This window comes from Rattus rattus, chromosome 4, assembly GCF_011064425.1.
Source record: "Rattus rattus isolate New Zealand chromosome 4, Rrattus_CSIRO_v1, whole genome shotgun sequence".
In the NCBI taxonomy this organism is placed as follows: domain Eukaryota; kingdom Metazoa; phylum Chordata; class Mammalia; order Rodentia; family Muridae; genus Rattus; species Rattus rattus.
In genome coordinates this window covers 17,899,486-17,924,478 of record NC_046157.1, presented here as the reverse complement: position 1 = coordinate 17,924,478, position 24,993 = coordinate 17,899,486, and the positions used below count along the sequence as shown (strand labels likewise).

General features: G+C 45.1%; 1 protein-coding gene across 1 annotated transcript in view; it reads right to left on the bottom strand.

Moving 5' to 3' along the window:
- Positions 1 to 2,943: 2,943 nt before the first annotated feature.
- Lmln (leishmanolysin like peptidase) overlaps positions 2,944 to 24,993 on the bottom strand; it is a 58,029-nt gene continuing 35,979 nt past the window's right edge. Inside the window, exons 14-17 of the mRNA XM_032900133.1 lie at positions 22,763 to 22,922; positions 20,411 to 20,541; positions 9,237 to 9,447; positions 2,944 to 3,197 (exon numbers count right to left, since the gene is read on the bottom strand). Of these exons, the coding sequence (XP_032756024.1) occupies positions 3,097 to 3,197; positions 9,237 to 9,447; positions 20,411 to 20,541; positions 22,763 to 22,922 (603 nt within the window). The 3' untranslated portion in view covers positions 2,944 to 3,096. The remainder of the gene's footprint in view (positions 3,198 to 9,236; positions 9,448 to 20,410; positions 20,542 to 22,762; positions 22,923 to 24,993) is intronic.

Sequence of the window (24,993 nt, the reverse complement as noted above, 5' to 3'; positions counted from 1 at the left end):
GAACTGAGCACCGAGGCAGTCAGTCTTTAGAAACATTGACATTTCTGATTCAGAAAGGGTCTACAGTCTACTGATCAGCTGTCCCCCCTCTCTTTCCTGCCCCACCTCACTTCTACCATGGAGCACCCTGCTTGGTTCCTTCCATGGGCCACTGGTTTTGTCCTTGCGATGTGAAAGGATTCACTAGCATGAAGGCTGATTCAATTCTTCCGTCCACAGCTGAATTCTACAGCTGATCCTGTACTGAAATCTCGACTGCAGAAGCGACTTCTTAGTTGCTATATTCTAAGGGACGACAATGAGCCTCTTACACTGTCTCCTGGCTGGGTGACTATCTAAGCCTTGCTAAGGACACCATGTAGGATCAATGATAAGCGACAGTGACCTTGCTCTGGGCTCACTGAAGAGGAAGAGACAAAACAGCCCAGCTAGAAACACTCAGGAGTCCAGTGCTTTGTGACACTGGCTGCATGAAGTTTCACGCTTGTGCAGAGAAAATACTGGGACACCACATTCCAAGCTTAATAAATAAATATATATATGTATATACAAAAAATGTCATCTGTAACATTTTCTCCAGAAAGTCATTAGTGCAAATATAATATTAATTAAAATATAAAGCAAAAATATATTTCAAGTAGAAAAAGCACCGCTTGGAAACAATACTACCTAGATGGCATTGCCTCACGACAGTGGAAATGTCGTCAAACCTACCAGGGACTCTCAGGACACTCCACTGTTATTTTTGGTGAAATTCTTTATACATTTTGTAGGATCAATCATAATCACCATAGGTATCAAGGTTTAATGTGTATTTCTTTTTTCTTTTTAGACAGGTTCCTCTCGCTATGTGACCTTGGCTGGTCTGGAACTTTTGTAGACCAGGCTGGTCATAGACTCAGGTATCCACTACCCCAAGTGCTAGGACTAAAGGCCTGTGCCACCGTGGCTGGCATATTGCATATTTCTTTAGAAACATACTCACTTTTCTCTGACTTTGTACAGCTTAGAGAATGCAGAATGCTGGCAAACTCGGTGTATTGGTCTGCGGATGACGACCATTTTAGCTGCACTTGGCTGGGTTTAGGAGCCTCAGTTTTGCACAGTAATGAATCCCTCCAACTTACACTGCATGCAAGAACATATTTCAAAGTTCCGCTCTTAAAAGAAGGGGAATTTGCCTTTACTCTGAGGCTGCTGCCTGCTGCGGTACCACAGCTGGTTAGAGTCGCTGTTCACTCCACAGTGCTCGGTTCCCCCACACAGCCGTTCTCCTGTCTACTCCCAAGACAGTGTTTCGTGTAGCCAATAATTGAATTTTACTATGCAGCTGAGGATGACCTTGAACTCATAATCCTTCTGCCTCTACTTCCCAAGTGTTGGGATCATGGGCCACCATGTTCCACTAGTAAATGTCTTAACTAGAACACGAAATAACTATATGGTAAGTGGAACAGAGGGAAGACCAGTGTGTGTCTAAATGTCATGTTTCATTTTAAAACTGTTTCACATTTACGTGTGTGTGTGTGTGTGTGTGTGTGTGTGTGTGTGTGTGTGTGCGCGTGTGCATGTGTGCATGCACATGTGTTGGTCAGAGGACAACTTTCAGGAGTCAGTCCCTTTCTTTTCCCAAGTGGTCTCCAGTAATCAAACTCAGGACTTCAGGCTTGGTGGTAAGTATCTTTACCCACTGAGCCACCTTGCTGGTCCCAAAGTCTGTTTATAACACTACAGTAATTGATTATCTTTAGGGAGAAAAACAGGGTATCGCTTTTCGTTAAAGAGTTTCAAAGTGGGCCTGGAGAGATGGCTCAGAGGTTAAGAGCACTGACTGCTCTTCCAGAGGTCCTGAGTTCAATTCCCAGTAACCACATGGTGGCTCTTAACCATCTGTAGTGGGATCCAATGCCCTCTTCTGGTGTGTCTGAAGACAGCTACAGTGTATTCATATACATTAAATAAATAAACATCTTTAAAAAAAAAAAAGAGTTTCAAAGTTAAGTTCCTAGATGGTTGGTCAGCTCTGGTACAGGAGAACTTCACAGAATCCACGTGGTACAGGAGTGTCAAGCGCAGGAGGAAAGCGACATGTTAACAGAGGTAATATACAAGTGCTGTAACAGCGTCCAGATGAGCCAGTGGGCAGGCTGGACCCCAAACCTGTACTCTGCAGCTAGGAAGCAATTCAGACGGCTTTGTCTTAACGAGTTTTTCTTCTTGTCTATGAAATAACTTTGTGATTTTGCAGTACTTCTGGAAGTAACTGCAGGCCTGTCCAGGTCTAAACCTTTAACATTTACACAGGCCGGAAGGGGTCAGTAGGGTTTTGATGAATTACTGTATTTTGTAAATATTATCTGAAGCATAACCTGCCGCCTTCTGTTTGCATGATTTCAGCCCTCTGACCGCACACTGTACTCCACGCTCTCCCATGGTCTTCCAAGCTGCTATGAAATAAATGAGGAAAATGAGTGGACACTAAGCTCAGGTGGAGACGGCTGAGTGCAGAGCGCTAACACCACTGACCACAGCTCAGCCAACTGCCACACAGCTGGCAGGAAAGGCAAACACGAGCGGACAAGGAGTGATGACTTGAGGGTGTCTGTCGTATCCGATGTTCATTTAAAACATGTGCAATGGTGGCGGGAGATCTGAAATCCTGATGACCAGTTTTGTACTTTGGATGATAGGATCCTCAACTCAAACTCTGGACTCAAGCTCATCAACTGCTGTCTGAGGGACCTTGGTGCTCATGGATGCTCGATGAATGCACATGCTGAGGTAAGTGATCGTGGCAGACCCCACCGTCCACCCGGCTTAAATGAGAACTGCAGAACTGCCAGGAGGTTGCATATCCATGACCTAAGGGACCTTGGGGCTGTTCCTCTCCACACTCTGAGGTGGCTGTGTAGAGCAGTCACACTGGGTGACCCACTCTTCACAGTCCTACTGTGGACAGCACTTCCAAGCCAGAATCCGGAACGCCTGCCATGTCTGCCGTCAGCATTATCTGCCTGGCTTGTGCTCACCCAGGTCCTGTGCTCTGTTCGTGGGAACACGACCAAACTGTTGTCTGGAGAATTCTCTTTTCCACTCCTAGTGCCACACGCACAGAAGGAATCCGGCCAGCAGAGGGAACAGATTGCCGAGGAGGAGCCAGAGCGTGACAACCAGGCTAGAAGAGCAGGAGCAGAGATCTGGGGCAGAAAACAACACAACAGGCTCATGTCTGTGACTAGGTCAGCCCGGTTAAATACTGAGAGCTGAGCAGAGGATGAGGGGGGATGGAGGGGCCTGGAGCCAGAGCTCAGGGAGGGGTGAGGGGTGGAGAACACATGGAGTCAGAGCTCAGGGAGGAAGCAAGGGGGTGGAGAACACATGGAGCCAGAGCTCAGCGGTAGGGTGCTTGCCCTGCAAGCCATGTGCTCAACCCTCAGTGCTCTACAAAAGGTGTGGTGTGCACTCCTGTAATCCAAGAACTCCAGAGGCAGAGGCGAGAGGATCATCATGAGTTTGAGGCCAGCCTGGTCTACACAGAAAGTTCTAGGCCACCCTGGGTGAGAATAAGACCCTGTCTGAAAGTAAATAAACAAATGAGTTTAATATTCTGGAATATATTATTACTTCTGTAATGAGGAGTTTCATATTCTGAAATCTATTACTTCTGTAAGAAGGTTTTGGGAACCAACTAAATGGAAACAATAAAAAAGGAGAATTAATGGAGACAGAATTCATTTTATATTTCTTTCAGAACATTAGTAGGTTTATTCTTTGTTTATTCATTTGTTTTTAGACACATGGTCTATGCAGCCCAAGCAAGCCTCAAACTCTCTGCGTTGAGAATCTCCTCAACTCTTGATCCTCCTGTCCCCATCCTACAGGTGCTGGGTGTGGGCCACATGCCCTATTAAATATTACCCTTAATGTTAGCAGATTAGTACTAAGTAGTTGAATTCACAAGACAGCTAAATTAGGGATGATGACTGCCAAAAAGGCTTTGCTGTGGGCTAATTGTGTGTCTCATGCAAGTACACTGAAAATATCACATTTTAAAAATAAAATTTGCAGGTAATACTTGTTTTAAAGACAAGCAACTTAATCCCGGGGGCGCACCTGGTCAGGCTTGTATGAGGTCCTAGAGTCAATCACCAGAACGCATAAAGCAGGTAGGGCAATGATGACTGGGTCCATTATCCCAGCACATCATCCCGATTACATACTGAGAGGTAAGCAAAGAATGAGAGAGGGGAAGGAGGCACTGGGCAATTCAGAGACAGCCTCAGCTGAAGATGGAGTTGTGGTTTGGAGCCAGCCACATGAAACTGTCTCAAAAAACAAAAGGAGAGGACACACACACACACCATAGAGCGATACATGCAGACACACAGACACAGACACACATGCACACACACACACACATATAGAAAAAGAATGATCATGAGAGTTCCTGGCACAGTTCAATAGGTGGTCAGTTAAAACCTTGTGTGTGCAGTTGGGCTGGAGAGATGGCTCAGTGGTTAAGGGCACTGTCTGTTCTTCCAGAGGTCCTGAGTTCAATTCCCAGCAAGCACATGGCTCACAACCATCTGTAATGGGGTCCGGTGCCCTCTTCTGGTGTGTCTAAAGACAGCTACAGTGTACTTATTGTTATAGTCTGTACCAGTCTCAAGATCAGTGCACTCCCTCCCAGAAGTGGCAGCACAGCCAGTCTCAGAGAAGCCACTGAAACATGAAGAGATGCTGTGCCTAGTACAGTGGGCTTGGCTGACCGGGGTGAAGGGATGAAGAGAACACACCCACTAAAGAAACAGCAGATGCAGCAGATGGACACTGAAAAGCTAGGGTTAAGTGGCTGTGCACACCCAGGGTGGCCTAGAACTTTCTGTGTAGACCAGGCTCGCCTCAAACTCATGATGATCCTCTCGTCTCCAGTGTGGGTAGGAAGTTGGTGAGCTGTCACAGGCTGTATGCATGGGTGCAGGGAGGAAGCTGCAGTTGCTAGTTTTCATACGCATCTTTCCCACGTGGCCCCTGAGGAAGGCTCTGCCATCTTCAGAGTCATCTCTGAAGTTCCTGTCACTCCTATAGGGCTGAGACACGGGGGTCCTGGACACAACTGTGACAACAGTACCCATTCAGTCACTCACAGCGCCCTCTGCTCCTACGGGGGCAGGAAAGAGAGCATATAAGGGCCACCTGACTTAATCATTCGTGACCACGGCTGCCCAACCTCCTCAAATAGATCCTTTGCCTGTGATAAGCTCCTGGGGTAGAGACATCATTTCACAGGCTTGACTGAACTTGGCTTCCTCCTGATTCCTCCATATTCTGCTTCTGTACAAAGACTCTTATCCCTGAACCCAAGAAGGTGACTCCCCCTTTATCATAACTCCAACTGCTAAGGGTCTGAACACTGCCCCACTCCCACATATTGCTTTAACAAAGAGATGGTTATTGTCTTTCAGTTAAATCTGGGCGAGGTGTAAGGATGGGTACCCTCTCAGGACTATCTGGTTTGGATCAGTCTGTGGCCATTTGTGTTCTTATGTTAATTGGGGTCCCTGTGGTGGTTTGTATATGCTTGGGACAGAGTGTGGCACTATTAGGATGTGTGGCCTTGTTGGAGTAGATATGTCACTGTGGGCGTGGGCTTAAGACCCTCCCCCTAGCTACCTGGAAGTCAGTCTTCTCTTAGAGGCCTGCAGATGAAGATGTAGAACTCTCATCCTCCTGCACCATGCCTGCCTGGATGACACCATGTTCCCACCTTGACAATGGATTGAATCTCTGAACCTGTAATCCAGCCCCAATTAAATGTTGTCCTTATAACAGTTGCCTTGGTCATGGTGTCTGTTCACAGCAGTAAAACCCTAAGACAGAAGTTGATACCAGGGACTGGGGTATTGCAGTGATAGGCCTGACCATGCTTTTGTTTGGAAGAATGTGGATTTTGGGACTTTAGATTTGGAAAGCAATGGAATGCTGTAAGTGTGCCTTAGTATCTTAGTAGGAATGAGAGGAAGACTTTGTTCCCGAGAGTGATTTGAACTGTGTGGACCTGGCCTAAGACATTTTAGTGGAGAAGAATTTCAATATGTGGCCTAGAGACTGTTTTTGTGGCATCTTGGTGAAGAGTGTGGCTGTTTTCTGCCTTTGTCTGAAGAGTCTACCCGAGGCTAAGGTAAAGAGATTTCTATTAATTGCACTGAAAAACCCAGCAAAGACTTTGTTCTCTGGTTAAGTCTCATCAAGAGTGTACTGAACAAGTGTAGTAAGTTTAGAAAGGAAAAACACAAGATATATGGTTCAAATAATAATAAAAAGGCACCGGAAATAAAATGGAGCTGAATTCTGTGTTCAAGGATATAAAGAGATTGAGGGAGCAGTGGTGTCAGGGCAGGATCCCACCCAGCTAAGCTTAGTGTTTGTGCTTGCAGTTGAACAAGGAATAGTTTGGACTTTTCATCTGGAATGAACTACAATCGAGAAATGGAGGGCACACTTGTGAACTGGATCATGTGGCTAGACAACACAGGATTTTTGACCTGGATCTTGAGGACAGTGGTCATGAAAAACTTAGGTCCAAGCAAGGTAGTGCACACCTTCAATTCCAGGAGACTGAGGCAAGTAGATTTCTGAGTTCAAGGCCAGCCTGAGATAGGCAAGCTCAAGGTGAAGAAATGGTGTCTGTTCACAGAAGTAAAATCCTAACTAAGACTTTGGTGCCATTGGAAATAACTCCTTGTGCTGTTACGAGTGTAGCCGTAGGAGGCTGAGTGGAGCTGTGTCGGCCGTTTCTGTACAGCAGCTTGAGGGGCTTTGCAGCTAAGCTGGCTCTCAGCTGCCCCCTGGGACTCCTCTGGACTTTGATCCTGTGTCTTTTTCCCTTCTGTGATTCTGCCTCATGCCCCAGCTGCGACAAGTCCTGGGAATCCTTCTAGGGAGCTGACAAATGAGGATTGTCCTGAAGACCCCCAACACATGTACAAAACCCTCTGAATTCACCATCTGACCCAGGCTCGGTGACAGGTGCCTGACCATGCACTTGAGATGCTGACATGAGGCTATCACCATGAGTTCCAGACCAGCCTGTGCTACACAGGTGGACTCTGTCTCAAAAAGCCCAGATAAAACCAAGCCTTGCTCTGTACTTAAAGGACTTTTGGTGGGGAAAGACCCAGGCTTTGGAAAAGACAGGAAGTTAACTTCAGAATGTATAAACTTTGACCCGTAAGTTGTATAAAGCCATCTACTTTTTTTTGTTTCTCTGAGACAGACCATGTGTCCTAGGAGTTTCCATTGCTGTGAAGAGATGGCATGACCAAAGGACAACATTTAACTGGGGTTGGTTTATAGGTTCTGAGGTTCAGACCATAATCATCATGGCTAGCAGGCTAAAGGCTGGAGAAACCAAGAGTTCTACATCTCATTCCAAAGGCAACAGAAGAAGACTAACTTCCAGCAGCCATGAGGAAGGGTCTCAAAGCCTATGCACATAGTGACACACTTCCTCCAACAAGGCCACTCCTCCTAATAGTGCCACTCTCTGGGCCATCGTATTCAAACTGCCACATCATGGAACCCATTCTCACTTAACTGTTATTAAAAACACTAACATTTTGGGGAAACTGCATGAAATGTTTATTGTTAATATTATGAAATGCTAAAGTCATACTTTAAGGATTCATAAATTCTGTTATTAATGCTCACTGTGAACACCTTCACTGAGGCCTTCTGAAGCCAGTCCTTTCCAACCTCCTCCTGGTTCTAAAGAACACACTGGAATGTGTCACCTTGGTCTCATGGAGTGAATGCAAGAATAGAGTATCCTTATTCTGAAGACCTGAAATCCAAAAGGCTCCAAAACCTAACTGTTCTGGGAACAGAGATGACCCCGCTTGAGGAAAATTCCATATCTGACTTGATTAAAACACAGACACACCAAAAACACTGTATCAAATTACTATTAAGGCATGCGTATAAAGCATATACAAATGTCAATATATTTTGTGTTTTTAGATTTAGGTCTCATGCCAAAGACAGCTCACTTCAATATGCAAATGTTCCAAAATCATAAAACCTCTGAATTCCAAAACAGTTCTATTTCCAGATGTTTCAGACAGGAGTAACCAGTCACCCTGCGCTATCCTTTAGTGAGAACCTCTTTGTCCTTACAAGCCAGCGCCTTTCCTGTTCTTGTCATGTGCACTCTGTCTCATGCCCTTTGCTCCTCTTTGTTGGCGCCAATCCTATTTTGAGAAGCTTGTGTGTGTGGACGTGTTCATGTGTGGACATATCTTCAAAGGTGGGTATGGAAACCAGAGACTCATGTCCACATACTACCTGGACGTGGTCTTCCAGGGAGCCTGAAGCTCCATGACTGGCTGGCTGACCAGCCAGCCCCCAGGATCTTCCTGACCCCTCTGCAAAGGACTGAGACTATAGGCAAGCACCACTATGCCTAGATTTTTACAAACGTGTTGAGGATTTACACTCAGGCCCTCATGCTCTTGAAGGAAATATTCTATACACTGACCAGTCTTCCAGAGTATGATATAACTAAAATATAGTTTCTTTTGTTCATTCTTAGTTTAAGCATGAGAAAATGTGTATTTTAAGATGTAGTTTGAAAATTAAATTATCTTTCCTGCCTCCAGGCAAACATCTACTCAAAATGCATAACATTCTATACCATTTCATTAATAAAATATGTTCTGATATATCCAGTGACGAAGGTGCACCCATGGCAATCATGGTGGTACACTATGACAATCCTAACACTTGGGAGTCTGAAGAGGATCACGGCCAGGGTCAAGGCTAATCTGAGGCGACATTGTAGTTTCTAGGAAAACCTGGGCTACATGGTGAGACCCTGTCTCATAAAAACCATAGAAGATTTAGCAATGGCACACACAGTAAGAAAATAAACAGATGAGCATTGTGGTACATATGTATAATCCCAGCACTTGGGGATACTGAGGCAGGGAGACCGCTCCCAGGGGATTCCATGGAAGCCTGGCTTATGTGAATTTGAGGGCAGCCTTGGCTATACAGCAAAAGCCTGGGTTGTTTACCAGCTTCAAGTTTATAATAACAGCAGGAAGCAGGGTTTTCCCAGAGAACCTCAAGTCAGAGGAGGAGGAGCTTGGCCCACTCCAGAGCCCTGCATTTCAATATCCTGTAAGGAACAGCTCTCTTTACCTTCCCTCCTTCCGCCAATCATGGCGAGTACTCACCCAGAGGAAGGGCTCGGGTCAGGTTGGCAGCTGGAGGGTCTGTTTCTGGTGGACACTGCTCACAGAAGTCCCAGCAGGAGGGGCACAGTAGGTTTCCATTGTGAATCCAGCCGTTCATCTGAATTCGAACCGGGAGGACCTGCCCTGCCCGGCTACACAGATATGAGGTGTCTTGAACCCAAACCTTTAGACCTTGAGGAGAACAAGAAACCTTCAAGTAGGGGAGAAAGGTTAAGTCAGTAAGAGTCTTGGATGGATGCTAAAGTTCACAAAAATGGGGGCTGGGAAGGGACGAGCCAGTGAAGAGCTGGGTGTGCGAGTGCTGAGACTTGAGCTCAGATCCTTGCACCCACACACAATGCCAGGCGAGGGGAGGTGCACACAGGCTGGTCCTTGGGGCTCACTGGCCAGCCAGTCTAGCTCAATCTGGCAAGAGACTAGCTGAATCATGCAAACTTTGGGTTCAAGACCCTATCTCAAAAAGGAGATGGAGCAGCTACTGAGAAATAGCACCCAAATCATCCCTGGGTCTTCACACACATGTGCATACCCCACATACATGTATGCACAAACATGTGTACACAAACAGGAACACATAGGTTCCTGTCACAAATGACTAACCTTGTTTCATAACAAGCACAGTTTGGGATGTGGGCATGCCTTCAATGCACATATTATGAGGTAAGGTATTTAGTTTCTAAAAGAATTCCATTTGGTGGTAGTAGGTCTTTTCTCTCTCTAAGATTTATTTATGTGTCTCTGTGTGTATGTCTGTATGCCACATGTGTGCAGGTGCCTACAGGGGCCAGAGGAAGGTTTGGTCCTCTGGAATTGGAGTTACAGGCAGCTGTGAGCCACCTGTCGTGGGTGATGGTAACAGAACTCAGGTCTGCGGGAGAGCAGAAGGCACTTGTGGCTGCTGAGATCTCTCCAGCCTGTGGCTGTAGCCCTGAAACTCTGGTGCAGCAAAGTGAATTGAGAGGCCCTGGAAACTGGATTTTAAAGACCTGCACCGCCAGCTCGGTCCCTTCATTGATTTTACTTCAATCTCTGTTAAGCAGAGGCCAGCCATGTCACTCTCCTTGAGTCACCAAAGTCTGCAAAAAGGTACTAGGTACATTTATACAGTGTGTATACACATGTGTACGTGTACGTACACACGTACACATACGTATACACACACACACACACACACACACAGAGTATTTTGCAGTGAAAGCTCTTCCTGCTTTTCTGCTCAGTGATTACAAATATTTACAATGACTCTCTTTAGATTTGGTAACATCTTTAAAAGCAAGAATCAGGAAACCAATTTTAAAGAGCAATTGCATTAAAGGTAACCTTGGGGGTGGGATAGCTCAGGGCTGCCTCACATTTATGATCCTTCTGCCTCAGCACTTTAGTGTCAAGATTACAGGCATGTGCCACGATACCTGGCTGTTCAGTTTGGAGGTAAAAAGCCCCCAACAGGCTCCTGGGTTTCGACACTTGGTCCGAGTAGGTACGTGGGACTTTGGGAGGTGGGGACTAGCTGGAGCAGAGGTTCCCTACTTGTGGGTTGTTACCCCTTGGGGAATCAAACAACCCTTTCACAGGGGTTGCCTAGGACCACAGGAAACAAAGATATTTAATTATGATTCATAACAGTAAAAAAATATAATCATGAAGTAGCAATGAAATAATTTAATGGTTGGGTTCACCATAACATGAGGAACTGTATTAAAGGGTTGCAGCATTAGGAAGGTTGAGAACCACTGAGCTAAGGGAAGTGTGAGCCCTCAGGTTTACAGCTCAGACCAACCTTAAACGGACGGGCTTCCTGCCCTGGCTTCGTTTCCTGGTCTGCTAAGAAGTGAGCAAGCAATGCCCATCACACACCTCCACTGTCCTCCCCCACCGTGAAGAGCCACATCCCCTCAAACTGTGAGCCCAGATAAAACTCTCCCGCATCACGCTGCTTCTTGTGAGGTATTCAGTCATGAGGACAAGCAAAGTAACTAACTTTTCTGTTAAACTTCGATGCTGAGGACCAAGCCCAGGGCCTAGCAGCCCTCTAAAACTGAGCTATTTCCTCAGTTACTCTTAACCAACCACTGCCGTTGTGCTTGGCTGAGGTCCACAATACAGGCTCTGTCCTCCAGAAGCTTCTAAAAAACAATATTTTTATTATTGGGAATCATATTATTATAATTATATGATTAGAATATGGTTATCATATTATATGGGAATCATTATTATTCTTTGAGAATTTCATACAGTGTACTCTGATCATATTCACCTCCTCTCCCATCTCCTCTTCTAGTACTCTAACTGAGGAAGTAAGAGTGAGATACAAATATTTTAGTTAGGTCATTCAGGAGGTGGAGACTGGAGGTCAGGAGTTCATGCCTAGCCTTAGCCTACATGTCAAGTTTGAAGCTGCCTGGGTTGCATGAGAGCCTGTAAAAAATAAAGAAATTTGGGGTTGGGGATTTAGCTCAGTGGTAGAGCGCTTGCTAGGCTCTACCAAGGCCCTGGGTTCAGTCCTCAGCTCCAAATAAATAAATAAATAAATAAATAAATAAATAAATAAATAAAATAAAATAAAGATATTTAACTAATAAGCTGTTTATGATGGAGAGATAAAAAATAGTGAAAATAACCTTGATATGAACATCAAAAAGTTTCAAAGGAGAAGTGTAATTATGTCCTGGAGATAGGACAGGATTGGATTTGGGTGACAGTGAGGTAGGTAGACATAAGCTGGGAAAAGAATGCACTTGGCTTTGAGAGAAAAATGATTGAAGAGTGTTGTCATAGGGAACAGCTTTATTTTCACCAATACGGAATTCTCAGAAGCAAGTACGGACAGATTAGTAGATACACACGTGGAAGCTGACTTAATAGTCTCAACTGAACTCAATCGAGTCCAGTAGAAGAAAACCTCACGCACACTGCAGAAGATGCGGGAGGCCCAGGAACTGCTGGCACTGAGGACAGAGAACTAAGTTGGGATGCAGTTACAAAAATTAATTTGTCAACGGTTGGGTAACAGAAGCCATCTAAGAAAAGGCTATGGCAAGAACATGGGTTTCCAGGAGATGGCCCAGTGTTTCGCATGGCTGCAGTGGGTGCACTCTGGAGAGGCACTGCCCCAGAGACTTCATCCCAGGACTGCTTCTCACTGCTGATATATCTTTTCTGCCACTATTAAATAGACTAAGGATTCCTGGGCATTAGCCCATCCTATTGGGTAGATTTCCTGCAGGTCAACATAAACTTTCATGAATTAATGTTGTTTAGATGAACTGATGACTTCCTGATTTGATTCAAATGATTTTAGGAAAAAAGTTTAAGAAAATAGTCTGAGTTGTTTTGACAAAACATGTAATAAAGTTAGGATCAAGAATGGAATGTGTCCCCTCCTCATAGAATAGTAAATAAAGGCTGCATAATAAGGAATACAATGAGCTTTCATAAATGGCACTAAGAAGAGAAACAGGCATGGGGCAGATTTGTGATCAAGGAAAAAACATTCATTCCAGGTCAGGTACAAGGATGAAGCCACAGGCGTGCACCATGATAAAGGCCACGTGCAACTGTGGCTTTGAACTTATAATGAGCTGACAGAATGAAACACTGCTTTGAACTTACTACTGGACATCTGTGGAGGCATAGACAGGCAGCTCCCAGGCAGGGTTAAGTAAGGACTGGCGACAGGTGCAAGTAGGGGCTGGAATGCCGCCCGTGAGAAGAAAATGTTTTTCTCACTTGGCCTTAAACTATATTCTGCTATGTCCTGTTTCTGTGGAAGCAGTTCTCATGCTCTCTTGGTTATGGCGAGTATACTTTGATAATAAGAAGAGGGGTGATTTGATATGTGAATATTTTGAGAAGAAACCTTTGTTTAGTCTTATTTCTTTGTTTAGTCTTGCCTCAGTTGTTCCTGGTATTCTAGGAATAACGATCTTACAGTATCTTGCCAAAATGGAAATTGTAGTAATGCATATTCATATCTAAGGATTAATAAAGCTTGCAACTGCATGCAGTTGCTTTTGCCTTTGCTCTGCATCCCCTGTGTCCTGGTTGTTTGCGACCATACCCAGGGCACCCAACGCACTAGATGTTGACAGACATCCTTCTGTAACTTCCCTTTTGTGTAACATTATATCTATATCTATATGAGGTAATTTTATAAAGAACTTTTGTCAAGAAGATATAAATTGGCCAGAGAAAAGAAATAAAAAGTGTGGCTTCTTGTATGTCTGTCTCTCTACATGTATGTACATACATACATACGTGTATAGATATATGTATATGCATTTAAGTATGCATGAATACTTGTGGAACTCATGAGACAGGTAGTCAGACCCAGTCAAAGTGTGCGTGTGTGTGTGCGTGTGTGTGTGTGTGTGTGTGTGTGCGTGTGTGCATGTATCTGCATGTATGCCTTTCTACTTTTCTTCCTCTTTTTTCTCTCTGGCTCATAAAGATTTAGTGAACTCTAAGTCTCCCTTCTGACCAGCCAGGCGCACTTGAGCCAGTAACTAAATTTCTTTTCTTAATCCCCTGCTGCTATCAGGAGTTAACTGCCAGAAGCTGGCTGCTTTTGGCCACAGAATAGCAAAGGATTAGAGAAGATAGAAACTGCCAAAGGGAAAGCAGCTTTGGCACAACTGCCAACTCCATACCCCCTTCCCCCGCCTGCCAACTCCATACCCCCTTCCCCCGCCTGCCAACTCCATACCCCCTTCCCCCGCCTGCCAACTCCATACCCCCTTTCCCCGCCTGCCAACTCCATACCCCCTTCCCCTGCCCGCTAACATTTACTCTAAGATGCCCGGATGGACGCCAGCAGTTGGGTCTACTTTGGGAGAATCAATTAATTAGTTAATTAATTTCAAGGCAGCCTTGGATGGTCCGGGACCTGCTGTGTAGATCAGACTGGTGTCAAACTCACAGTGATCGACCTGTCTCTGTCTCCTGAGTATTTCTGGAGAGATTTAACAACCTGTTTGCAAACAGCCTTGGCGCTCTGAGCATACACATAAGACCTGTCCAGACTCGACTGTTCTTCAACTGTCTTAAGAGGACACCATGACCAACTCCTAAAAGGGAAGAGATGACACTGCGAGTCAGAACTTCAAGAAGCCACCTAAGAAGTTGGGGGAAATCATTTCCAAACCTTTATTCTTAAGCTCTATCCTGCTAAACTATCGAAAGGGAGTAGATTATACTTCCCCCAAAGATGCCACGTTGGCATGGAGGGTTACAAGCATTTAAAACACAGCGGACATAAGAGTTTTCCAACTTTCCTCTTCTCAAAAGCACAGACTCCCAGGTGGGATGCCCTCCATATTCCGTCATCACCACAGGCTGTGTGTCAATGCTGGGAGACTCTGTAAGACCGAGCCTGCCTAAGGACATCTCCTCCCATCAGTCTGCCCGCGTCTCATCATGGCTGTCCACAGTTGCCTCTCTTGTTCAATTCCGCATACAGCCTAAGATTCACTACTCTGGGTTTTCACTTCTTTATGAATGCTTCTGAGTGATATATACCTACCTGACAATAGATAAGTGAACTTTTCTCCTGTTACTCTTTCTCCTGTCAGTTTCGTTCTCAGCCCTGCAGGAGACCCTACAAGAGCAGAGGCAACGCTCTGCTGTTCTTAGGTATAAAGGTAGGGTCGTGATGCTTTCAGACGTGGGGGTCACAGGTCCACTAGCAGATAAAATCCACAATTGTGAAAAAGGAGAACCCAGGAGCTGACACCAACTCCCCAAGCAGGAGAACCCATAGAAAAAAGAGCAGAGGGTACCCAGGAGGTGGAGGTGACCATGTGCACTACACAGGTCCTCAGTTACTGTGTTATGTCCATGTAAACACTACATGCATGGGAGGAAGGAGAGCTCTCACCTCTGTCAGCGCGTGTGCCTTCCCAGAGGGGTCACACTGGGTTCTAAGCTTAGTTGTCCTTTATGATGGAGCTTGCTTGGTAGAGAAGCAGTATGGAGTATTTGGAAGGAGTCTAATTAGCTGTATGTAATTTAAAAAGCTATCACTTTCACAGCCAGCTGTGGTGGCACATGCCTGTAATCCCAGCACTTGAAGGCAGGAGGATTAGGAGGTCCTTGTTAGCTACATAGCCATATGAGGCCGGCCTGTGCTTGTCTAGTAGGTCCATTTGGTTGGAGTGCTTTCTCTATCCTATCACCACAAGCAGGGTCTCTTTTGTATGATAAGACACTTTCCTGGAGGCAGAAATAGATGGCTGTTCTTTTGACTGAGAAATTGAAGCCATTACTATTCAGAGTCAGTGTTGATTCGTGTCCTGCTGATCTGGCAGTGTTTGGTTGAACGTATGCAAACCCATAAATGTTAGGTATTTCACAAAGAAACTCAAGTACTGATCACATGGACATCTAGAGGGGCACAGAGAAGACTTTGTGTTAAAGTCCTGGAGGAACTTGGAATAGTGGAATAGAGGCCAGCACAGAACAGGCTGTCCATGATGACCACAGCGAGGGAAACCCGTGCATTGCCTCTACCCAGGAGCAAGACAAGGGTGTGCATGGGCTTCATTCTCGTTCGGTACTGGAAGTCCCAGCGGGAGCAATAAGGCAGGAGATACAAATGAGGAGAAACTGAATAGGAAAGGAGGAAGCTGGTGCGGCTCTATTTGGAGAGGATACAATTATACCTAAAACAGCACCGGGACCCTCAGACAACTCATACTCTCAGCCAAGTCTCAGAAGCCACACAGAAATCAGTAGCCTTCCTACACACTGATATAGACTTACTGAAAAGAAACCAGGGAAACAATCCCATCCACGATAGCCTAAGCAACCACGAAACCCCAGAATAAACCCAGTCAATCACCTGAAAGAGTTCTCCAATGAAAAGTTGAAATGCTAAAGAAAAAAATCAAGGAAGACAGTAGGAGACAGAAAGACCTCTCTCTCCCTCCCCCGGGTCCACGGGCTAGAGAACTCAGTATTGTGAAACGGTCATCTTACCAGAAGCCATCTACAGATTCAGTGCAGTCCCAACCAGAACTCCAGTGGCATTCTTCACAAAAAACTTAAAATTTACATGGAGGCACAATAGATCCCAGGCAGCCAAAGGACTCCTGAGCAGAAGGAACACAGCCAGAGGCATCAGCATACCTGACCTCATGTCCTACTATAGAGCTGCAGGGACGCACACGCAGAGACAGGGATCGATAGAACGGGATAGAGAACCTAAGTAACTGGTGTGTGTGTGTGTGTGTGTGTGTGTGTGTGTGTGTGTGTGTGTGTGTACACACATATGTGCATGCGTACACATACATACACACATACACACACATCATCATCATCATCATCGTCATCATTGTCATCGTCGTCATTCTTAGCTATGAAGTAAATCTGAGGCCAGCCTTGGCTACATGAAGTCCTTTCCCCAAAATTCAGATGCAGGTGATGGACAGACAGTCTCTGGTAACAGCAGTGACTTTCACAGCCCCTACTTGCTGGCTAACAATCTTTCACAGCTCTAGTTCCAGGGGATCCTCAACCTCATTTGGCCTCCAAAGGCACTGAACCATGTGGTGCACAGATAAAAGCAGACAAAACACCCACACGCATAAAGTAAAAATAAATAAATATTGAAAAAAATCCAGACTCAGATTCCAAGATTCCCAGTAGCTGTTGAATCCATGTCCAGGCCCACCAACTGTGGCATTTTACAGCCTTGTAATTTCATTGAGATTTACCATCCTGGAGCATAACTGGCACCGTTTTGAGTAAGAAGCTTGACACCTGCTTTACGTTTATGTTAAAACCAAACATGTGGCAGTTCTTTGAAATAATATACTTTATCTTAAAAAAACAAAAACAACCCCCCCAGGTATGGCGGTGTGTTTGCAAGTGCTTTCAGTCCAAGAGCTGGGGAGATAGACAGGCGGATCCCTGGGGCTCAGAGCCCATGGAGCAGCCAGCCTACCCTAATGGGAAGCCCTGTGCAGAGAGAGACCTTGCCTCAATATCAAGGTGGACAGCTCCTGAGGAAGCACGCCTGAGGCTGACCTAGGCACATGCTCACACACGCACATGCATGCACCAAACAAATGCTATTTAGCTCAGCTTGTGAGGCTAACGTGGCACAAGGAGTTCTTTTTTTTTATTGGATAGTTTATGTATTTACATTTCAAATGTTAGCCCCTATTCCCCCTCTTCCATGCTCCCTCCCCCACCCACCCATCCCCGCCTCAACGCCCTGGTATTCCCCTTTACTGTATAAACGAGCCTTCATAGAACCAATGGCCTCTCCTCCTATTGATGCCAGACAATGCCATCCTCTGCTACATATGTGGCTGAAGCCATGGGTTCTTCCATGTGTACTCTTTTGTGGTTTAGCCCCTGGGAGCTCTGGTGGGTTCTAGTTGGTTGATATTGTTGTTTTCATATGGGGTTGCAAACTCCTTTAGCTCCTTCAGTCCTTTCTCTAACTCCTCCATTGAGGTTCCTGTACTCAGTCTGATGGTTGACTGCAAGCATCCTCTTCTGTATCAGTACGGCTCTAGCAGAGCCTCTCAGGAGATAGCCATATCAGGCCTGTTAGCAAGCTCTCCTTGGCATCAGCAATAGTGACTGGGTTTGGTGTCAGCAAACGGGATGGATCCCCAGGTGGGGCAGTCTCTGGATGACCTTTTCCTCAGTCCCTGCTCCACTCTTTGTCTCTGTATTTCCTTCCATGGGTATTTTGTTCTCCCTTCTTCTTTTTGTTTCTTTAAAGATTTATTTATTTATTTTACGTATGAGAGTACACTGTCACTGTCTTCAGATACACCAGAAGAGGGCATCAGATCCCATTACAGATGGTTCTGAGCCATCATGTGCTTGCTGGGATTTGAACTCAGGACCTCTGGAAGAGCAGTCAGTGCTCTTAACTGCTGAGCCATCTCTCCAGCCCTGGTTTTCCCTTCTAAGAAGGACTGAAGCATCTACATTTTAGTCTTCCTTCTTTTTGATCTTCATATGTGAACTGTTTCTTGGGTATTCCGAGCTTTTGGGCTAATATCTACTTATGAGTGAGTTCATACCATGTGTGTCCTTCAGTGACTGGATTACTTCACTCAGGATGATATTTTCTAGTTCCATCCATTTGCCTTAGAATTTCATGTAGTCATTGTTTTTAATAGCTGAGTAGTACTCCATAGTATAGATGTACTACATTTTCTGTATCCATTCCTCTGTTGAAGGACATCTGGGTTCTTTCCAGCTTCTGGTTTTTATACATAAGGCTGCTATGAACATAGTGGAGCATGTGTTTTGTTGAATGTTGGAGCATCTTTTGGGTATATGCCCAGGAGTGGTATAGCTGGGTCCTCAGGTAGTTCAATGTCCACTTTTCTGTGGAATCACCAGACTGATTTTCACAGTGGTTGTACCAGTCTGCAATCCCACCAACAATGGAGGAGTGTTCCTCTTTCTCCACATCCTTGTCAGCATCTGCTGTTACCTCAGTTTTTTTTATCTTAGCCATTGTGACTGGTGTGAGGTAGAATCTCAGAGTTGTTTTGATTTGCATTTCTCTGATGACTAAGGATGTTGAACACTTCTTTAGATTCTTCCCAGCCATTTGATATTTCTCAGTTGAGAATATAGGCTTTGGTAGTAAGATCTGAAAATTTTTTGAATTTCCTCAGTTTCTGTTGTTATGTCTCCCCTTTCATTTCTGATTTTGTTAATTTGGACACACTCTCTGTGCCCTCTGGTTAGTCTGACTAAGGGTTTATCTATCTTGTTGATTTTCTCAAAAACGAGCTCCTGGTTTTGTTGATTTGTGTAGTCCTTTTCATTTCTACTTGGTTGATTTCAGCCCTGAGTTTGATTATTTCCTGCCTTCTACTACTCTTTGGTTTATTTATTTCTTTTTGTTCTAGAGCTTTCAGGTGTGCTGTCCAGTAGTTAGTGTATGCTCTCTCCTGTTTCTTTCTGCAGGCACTCAGAGCTATGAGTTTTCCTCTTAGCACAGCTTTCATTGTGTCCCATGAGTTTGGGCATGGCACAAGGGTTCTTATATTTCAGTTCCCAGGATCACAACCTTCTCTAGTGTACTGGGTAATTTTATGTCAACTGACACAAGACAGAGTCATCTGGGAGGAGTGACTCTTAATTGAGAACATGTCTCTGTAAGATTGGCCTCTAGGAAGTCTGTCTGGGACAGCATTTTCGGATCACTGAATGCCGCCAGAGGGACAAGCCACTGTGTGTGGGGCTAACCCTGGGCAGGTGGGGTGGAAACCACGCTGACCAATCATGAAGCCCATAAGCAGTGTCCTCCATGGCTTCTGCTTTACCTGCTGCCTCCAGGATCCTGCCTGGACTCCTGCCCCGACTTCCCTCAGTGACAGAGACGGAACTGAGAGCTGCAAGCTGAAACAAACCCCTCCCTCCCCCGTTGCTTTGGTCATGGTGTTTATCACAGCAGTAGAAATCCTAAGACACTTGGCACCCGTGAGCAGGGAGAAAAGTCCATCAGTTGGGTGCCCCTCATTCACAGAATTCCTACGTCTGGATCAGTTCTTAATACAGCAACGCCGCCATCCAGAGAGTACATCTCTGTAACCTTCCCTTTTGTTATGGTGCCAGAGATCAAACCTCGGTCCTGGAGCAAGCAAGGTGTGCACAGCCTGCTGGGCTGCACCCTCAGCTCCCTCTGGAGACATAACCTGTACGCTGATGCCTTACAGAGCAAACCTTGTTCAAGGACAGAGGTATGTATCTGCCATTATTTACTTAGGATTTATGCCTAGAAGTAAAATCAAAGAATACATTAATATACAACAATTTTGCTTTTATTTATTTATTTTGAGACAGTGATTCACTATATAACCCTGGCTTGGTCTGGAATTTGCTATGTAGACCAGGCTAGACATGAACTTACAGAGATCCATCGGCCTCTGCCATGAGTGCTGGGATTAAACACGTGCACAACCATGCCTGCCTGGTCCAAGTTATATATATTCCAGACAGTTAAAAGCAATTTCTATCAATGAAATGTATTTTCACAAACCACAGCACTGAAACTAACAATTACAAAACTCAAGCAGTGACCGGCAAATCCCCATATAAGCTGTATCAAATATAATCCCATACAAAGCCATGAAGTGAACCTCCGTATGTGGATGGTGGCTGGGCCCGTGGCTTACCTGGTAGCACCCGCTCCCCCAGTCTGGGTAGCTGAGCTTCCTCTCACACTGCTCCATGACAAATGCTGACTTCTGAAGCAGACAGACTGAATGTGGCCCATACTGCTCTGCACCGTAGTTCTTAAACAGCTCTGAAACGACCCAAAGAGTCTTCTCACACACTGACCACTAGCACAGAGAACAGGAATGAGGCATCCTACTCATGGCTAAACGTTCTGTGGATGCAAAACAAGAGGGTTACCAGCTTGAGGCCAGCCTGGGCTACAGGAGACCCTGTCTTTAGCAACAGAGCATAAAAGCAGGTTTAAAAACCTAAGGTGTTGAGGCAGGCCTGTGGCCCACATCTGCAATCCAGGTCTTGGACGGCAGAGCAGGGCTGCTGAGTCTGAAGTAAGTCTCAGAGGAAGACTGTCTCCCAAAACAAAAACACATGAACAAATCGAATTTGCTGAATGGAAAATGTCAAGTTTAGAAAGGACAAACAAGACTCCAGACTCAACTGGGATTTCAGAAGGCAGCTGATGTGAGAGAATTATTATACTAGAGATGGGATTAAGTGGGCCCTAAGTATCTGGGTTAATTACACAGAGGACTGGGCACCAAAAACCAGAGGTTCGATTCCAAAACCAGAACCACTTCCTGCGGTGGCCTAAATAAGACGTCCCTTTCACGTGCGGGGCAGGTGGTGTTTGGCATCTGGAGACAGTATCTTGCTGTGCAGTTCAGGCTGGATTCAGAACTTGCAATCGTCCCAACTCTGTCTCCCACAAACTAAGATTTTTGTATCTTCATCTTGTGGCGCCTTCTGGAAACTCACATACTAGTCGCAGACTAGGCTCCCAGCTGCAGTGTGGGTGAATGGCCTTTTAGTACTTAGTAGGCGAAAAGACAAAGTCCTTAGATTCTAGTCACAGTGTGTTCTCCTTAGTCTAAGGTTTCACGGTAGTTTCAAATTTAGCTATTATTTTCGTGTGTGCACATGTATGCATGACATGGGGGATGGCCAAGCACACCAAGGTGCATGTGTGAAGGTCAGAGGGCAACTGTGTGGGCTTGTTCTCTCCTTCTTCTTCTGTGTGGGCTCCAGGTCTGCAGGCTTGGACAGCGCGTGCCTTTACCTGCTGAATCATACTGCCAGCCCGAGTTTCATGTTTTTCAAAATAGTGAGTTCAAGTACTAGAATACAGCATATACAGAAGTACTTGATTTTCTTAAGCTTTTTAAAATCTTAATTTTATGAACTATGAAAAGAAGTGTGAACTAGCAATACCAAATTGTATGGAGCTCCCTTACCTGTGAATTTCAGGTCTCTGAAAAGAATAACAAATAGTGTGCAAGGCAGCTCAGCAAACCACAGTCCAAGCTAAACCCTGAGACCCTGTGCATTTCCTGGTCTCCGTAACCTTTCACACTAAGGAGGGCAAAGCACAGTTTCAAAGCCTGAAATATTTGTATTTTTAAAAGGTGGTGTTGAGCCGAGCTCTAAATCAATACTGTGATCCAGCCAGAAAATCTTCAGCAGAGATCTGCGTTTCTTTCACCTCAGCAAGGTGCTGCCAAATCGTTAGTGTCAGGATGTGTCTGCAACAGGGAAGGGATAGGGAACTGGCTGTGACATCAGCTGAATGTGCCAGGCTTCGGCACAAGTGGCAGCTCCCAGCTGGACTCCAGTTAGTACCAAGCCCACTGTCCTTTTAAAGTATGATCAACATAAAAAAAAAAAAAAAAAAAAATAAATGGCAAAAAACATCATAGGATGCAAGTATATATATATAATGTATATATAAAATTTTATGTGTGTTGGTGTGTTGGCTGTATGTGGAATGGCTGTCTGATGCCCTGGAGTGGGAGTTTTGGACAACTACAAGCTGTGATGTGGGTGCTAGAAATGGAACCTGGGCAGAGTAGCCAGTGCTTTTAACCACTGAACCATCCCTGCCCTCCTTTCTGAGACAGGGTGTCACTCTATAGCCATGACGACTTATGAGGTTAGTATTATACAGGCAGAGGAGTCAAGTAACAGACACAAATTAAGTAAAGGAACTGAAAAACTCAAACTCATCTGGCTGTGGAGACTGTCCCCTTTGCAACTGTTTTATATTGGTAAGAGAAAATTGTATGATGCAGGCCATGTGGTGGTGTCACAGGCCTTTGATCCCAGTATTCAGAGGAGGCAGAGGCAGGTGGATCTCTGAGTTAGAGACCAGCCTGGTCTACAGGTTGAGTTCCAGGACAGCCAGGGCTACACAGAGAACCCCTGTCTCGGGAAAAAAAAACAATAAAACAAAAAACAATAACAACAACAACAACATTGTATGATGAGCTTAACCCTTCCCTCAGTGGCTTACTAACCTGGTTGGTTTTCCAGTATTCTACAGTCGGAGCTGCGCTGATATTCGCCACTTAAATGCCAGCTGAATTCCTGACTGAAAGGGCAATAGTCAGCGATTTCGACTGACCCACCATAGTAAGGCAGATCCTCGGCAGATATCCCACTGAGCTCATCAAAGTACTGCAAACAATCACAGGAGGGGGGGGAAGGAAGAGTCATCTGTGAGATCAAGACCAGAGCAGAGCACGGCAATCACAGCTTCCTGCTACTGCTATGCACCCTCGGACAGTGCTGCAGGTTTCTCCGCACACTGCACACTAACAATGAAGTGATACAACAGCAGGCATCGTCAGGACGCCCAGCTTTAGAAACAGGTGGTAAGAGTTAAGATAATGAAGTCACCCATCAAGATGACGAATTTGACTGATTTCAAAGGATGGAGGAGAAATAGGGTAAGCAAAAGACAGACAAAACCAAAACTACTTAACGTTTTCATCTCCAAGCATCAGAGTATCTTTCATTGTATTGTGTTGGGATGTTTCATCTTTAAAATTGCTGTCTGGCCCTGGGGGGCAGAGGCAGGTGAATCTCTTCTAAGTTCAAGGCCAGCCTGGTCTACACAGTGAGTTCCAGAACAGCAGCCAGGGATGTGTAAAGAGGCTCTGTCTAAACAAAACAAAATATATGTTGTCTGAGTTGCAGACTTGAATTTCAGAATTTAAACAATTATGAAAATGGTGCTAAACACACTTCTGGCATTTTGGACTATGTATTTCTGCAGAATGGTATTTATAAAGTCAAAGTATCGATCATCCTGGAAAACATTAAAAATGCTCTTTGTCCTGCAGTGAAGATGTAACTATTTAAAAGAAAATAAAGTAGCACATCTTCCTTATTAGTACAAATATTTGTTTCTGTCTTTAATAAATAGTAAAATCATATGCGTGACAAAAATAAACAAAGCAAAGCCCCAAAGCCAATGGAACAGAGCCAGGCATGGTGGCACAGTCCTTCATTCCCAGCACTGGGGAGGCAGGCAGAGGGATCTGTGGTCTCGACAGTGAGGGCCGGACCATCCAGGACTACATTGTGAGACCTTGACCCACAAACAAGCACCACAGAAAACAGGAAAAAAAAAGGGCTGAATGGGGGTTTGGGATTTAGCCCAGGGGGAGAGGGCTTGCCTAGGAAGCAAAAGGCCCTGGGTTCGGGCCCCAGCCCCGAAAAAAAAAAAAAAAAAAAAAAGAGGGCTGATATGACAGAAAACTAACGCATAAAATGATGGTATTTTCAATATAAGACACTAGGCACGGTGGACTGTGCTGTAGCCCCCACCCTGCTTTTGGGAAGTCTCAGACATGAGGACTACTAGAACCCAGGAGTTTGGGGCACCCAAGCAATATCCCAAAATAATAAATATAGGAAATGTATAAGTAATCTTAGGAAAAAAACCTTGAAAAAAAAGAGTTTTTTATATGAAATAGTCTGAATACCAAAAGAACAAGGAACCAAGTACATTGTAAAGGTCCACATTGTGCCAGCAAGGGGTACACGATTGTAAATCCCAGCACGCAGGAGGCTGAGGCAGGAGGACTGATTTAGAGCTCAGCCTGGGCTAGCTACATGGTAACAATCACACTTTATACTGATATACTCCACTATTCCTAGAAATCCCTTTGCCAAGTGATGGGGTGTGATATACTCGGCGAGGCCAAGCACATGTCGGAACGTCACAAGTGAGCAGGGGTTGGAAGGAGCGTTCGCTCAGTGCTTAACATGGGCTGTTCTTAGACAGTGCCCCAGTCCCATTCTCAGCATCAGGGCAGCACTGAGCCATCTCCCTACCGCCCCCTTGTTCATCTTTCACATCCCACAAATCCAAGTATTTTTTAAAGCAGAACTTACATTTTGTTTTTTTTTTGTTTGTTTGTTTTGTTTTTTTTTTCTTTTCTTTTTTTCGGAGCTGGGGACCGAACCCAGGGCCTTGCGCTTGCTAGGCAAGCACTCTACACATTTTGTAATTAGCAGGATTAGAGTAACTACGTTATTTTATTTCAAGAGTTTTGTCTTCTGAATAAATTAGAGAAATTTAAAGAAGGAGATGTCAGCAATGGTTTGAAACAAAAGGATCCAGTCAGAAGCTGGGGAGGCGGTGTGGTGGCTAAATCACTTTCCGTGTAGACATGAAGACCTGCGTTCGTTCCTCGGCATCCAGACAGACTGGGCAGGGGCCACAGCCCCGTCATCCTAC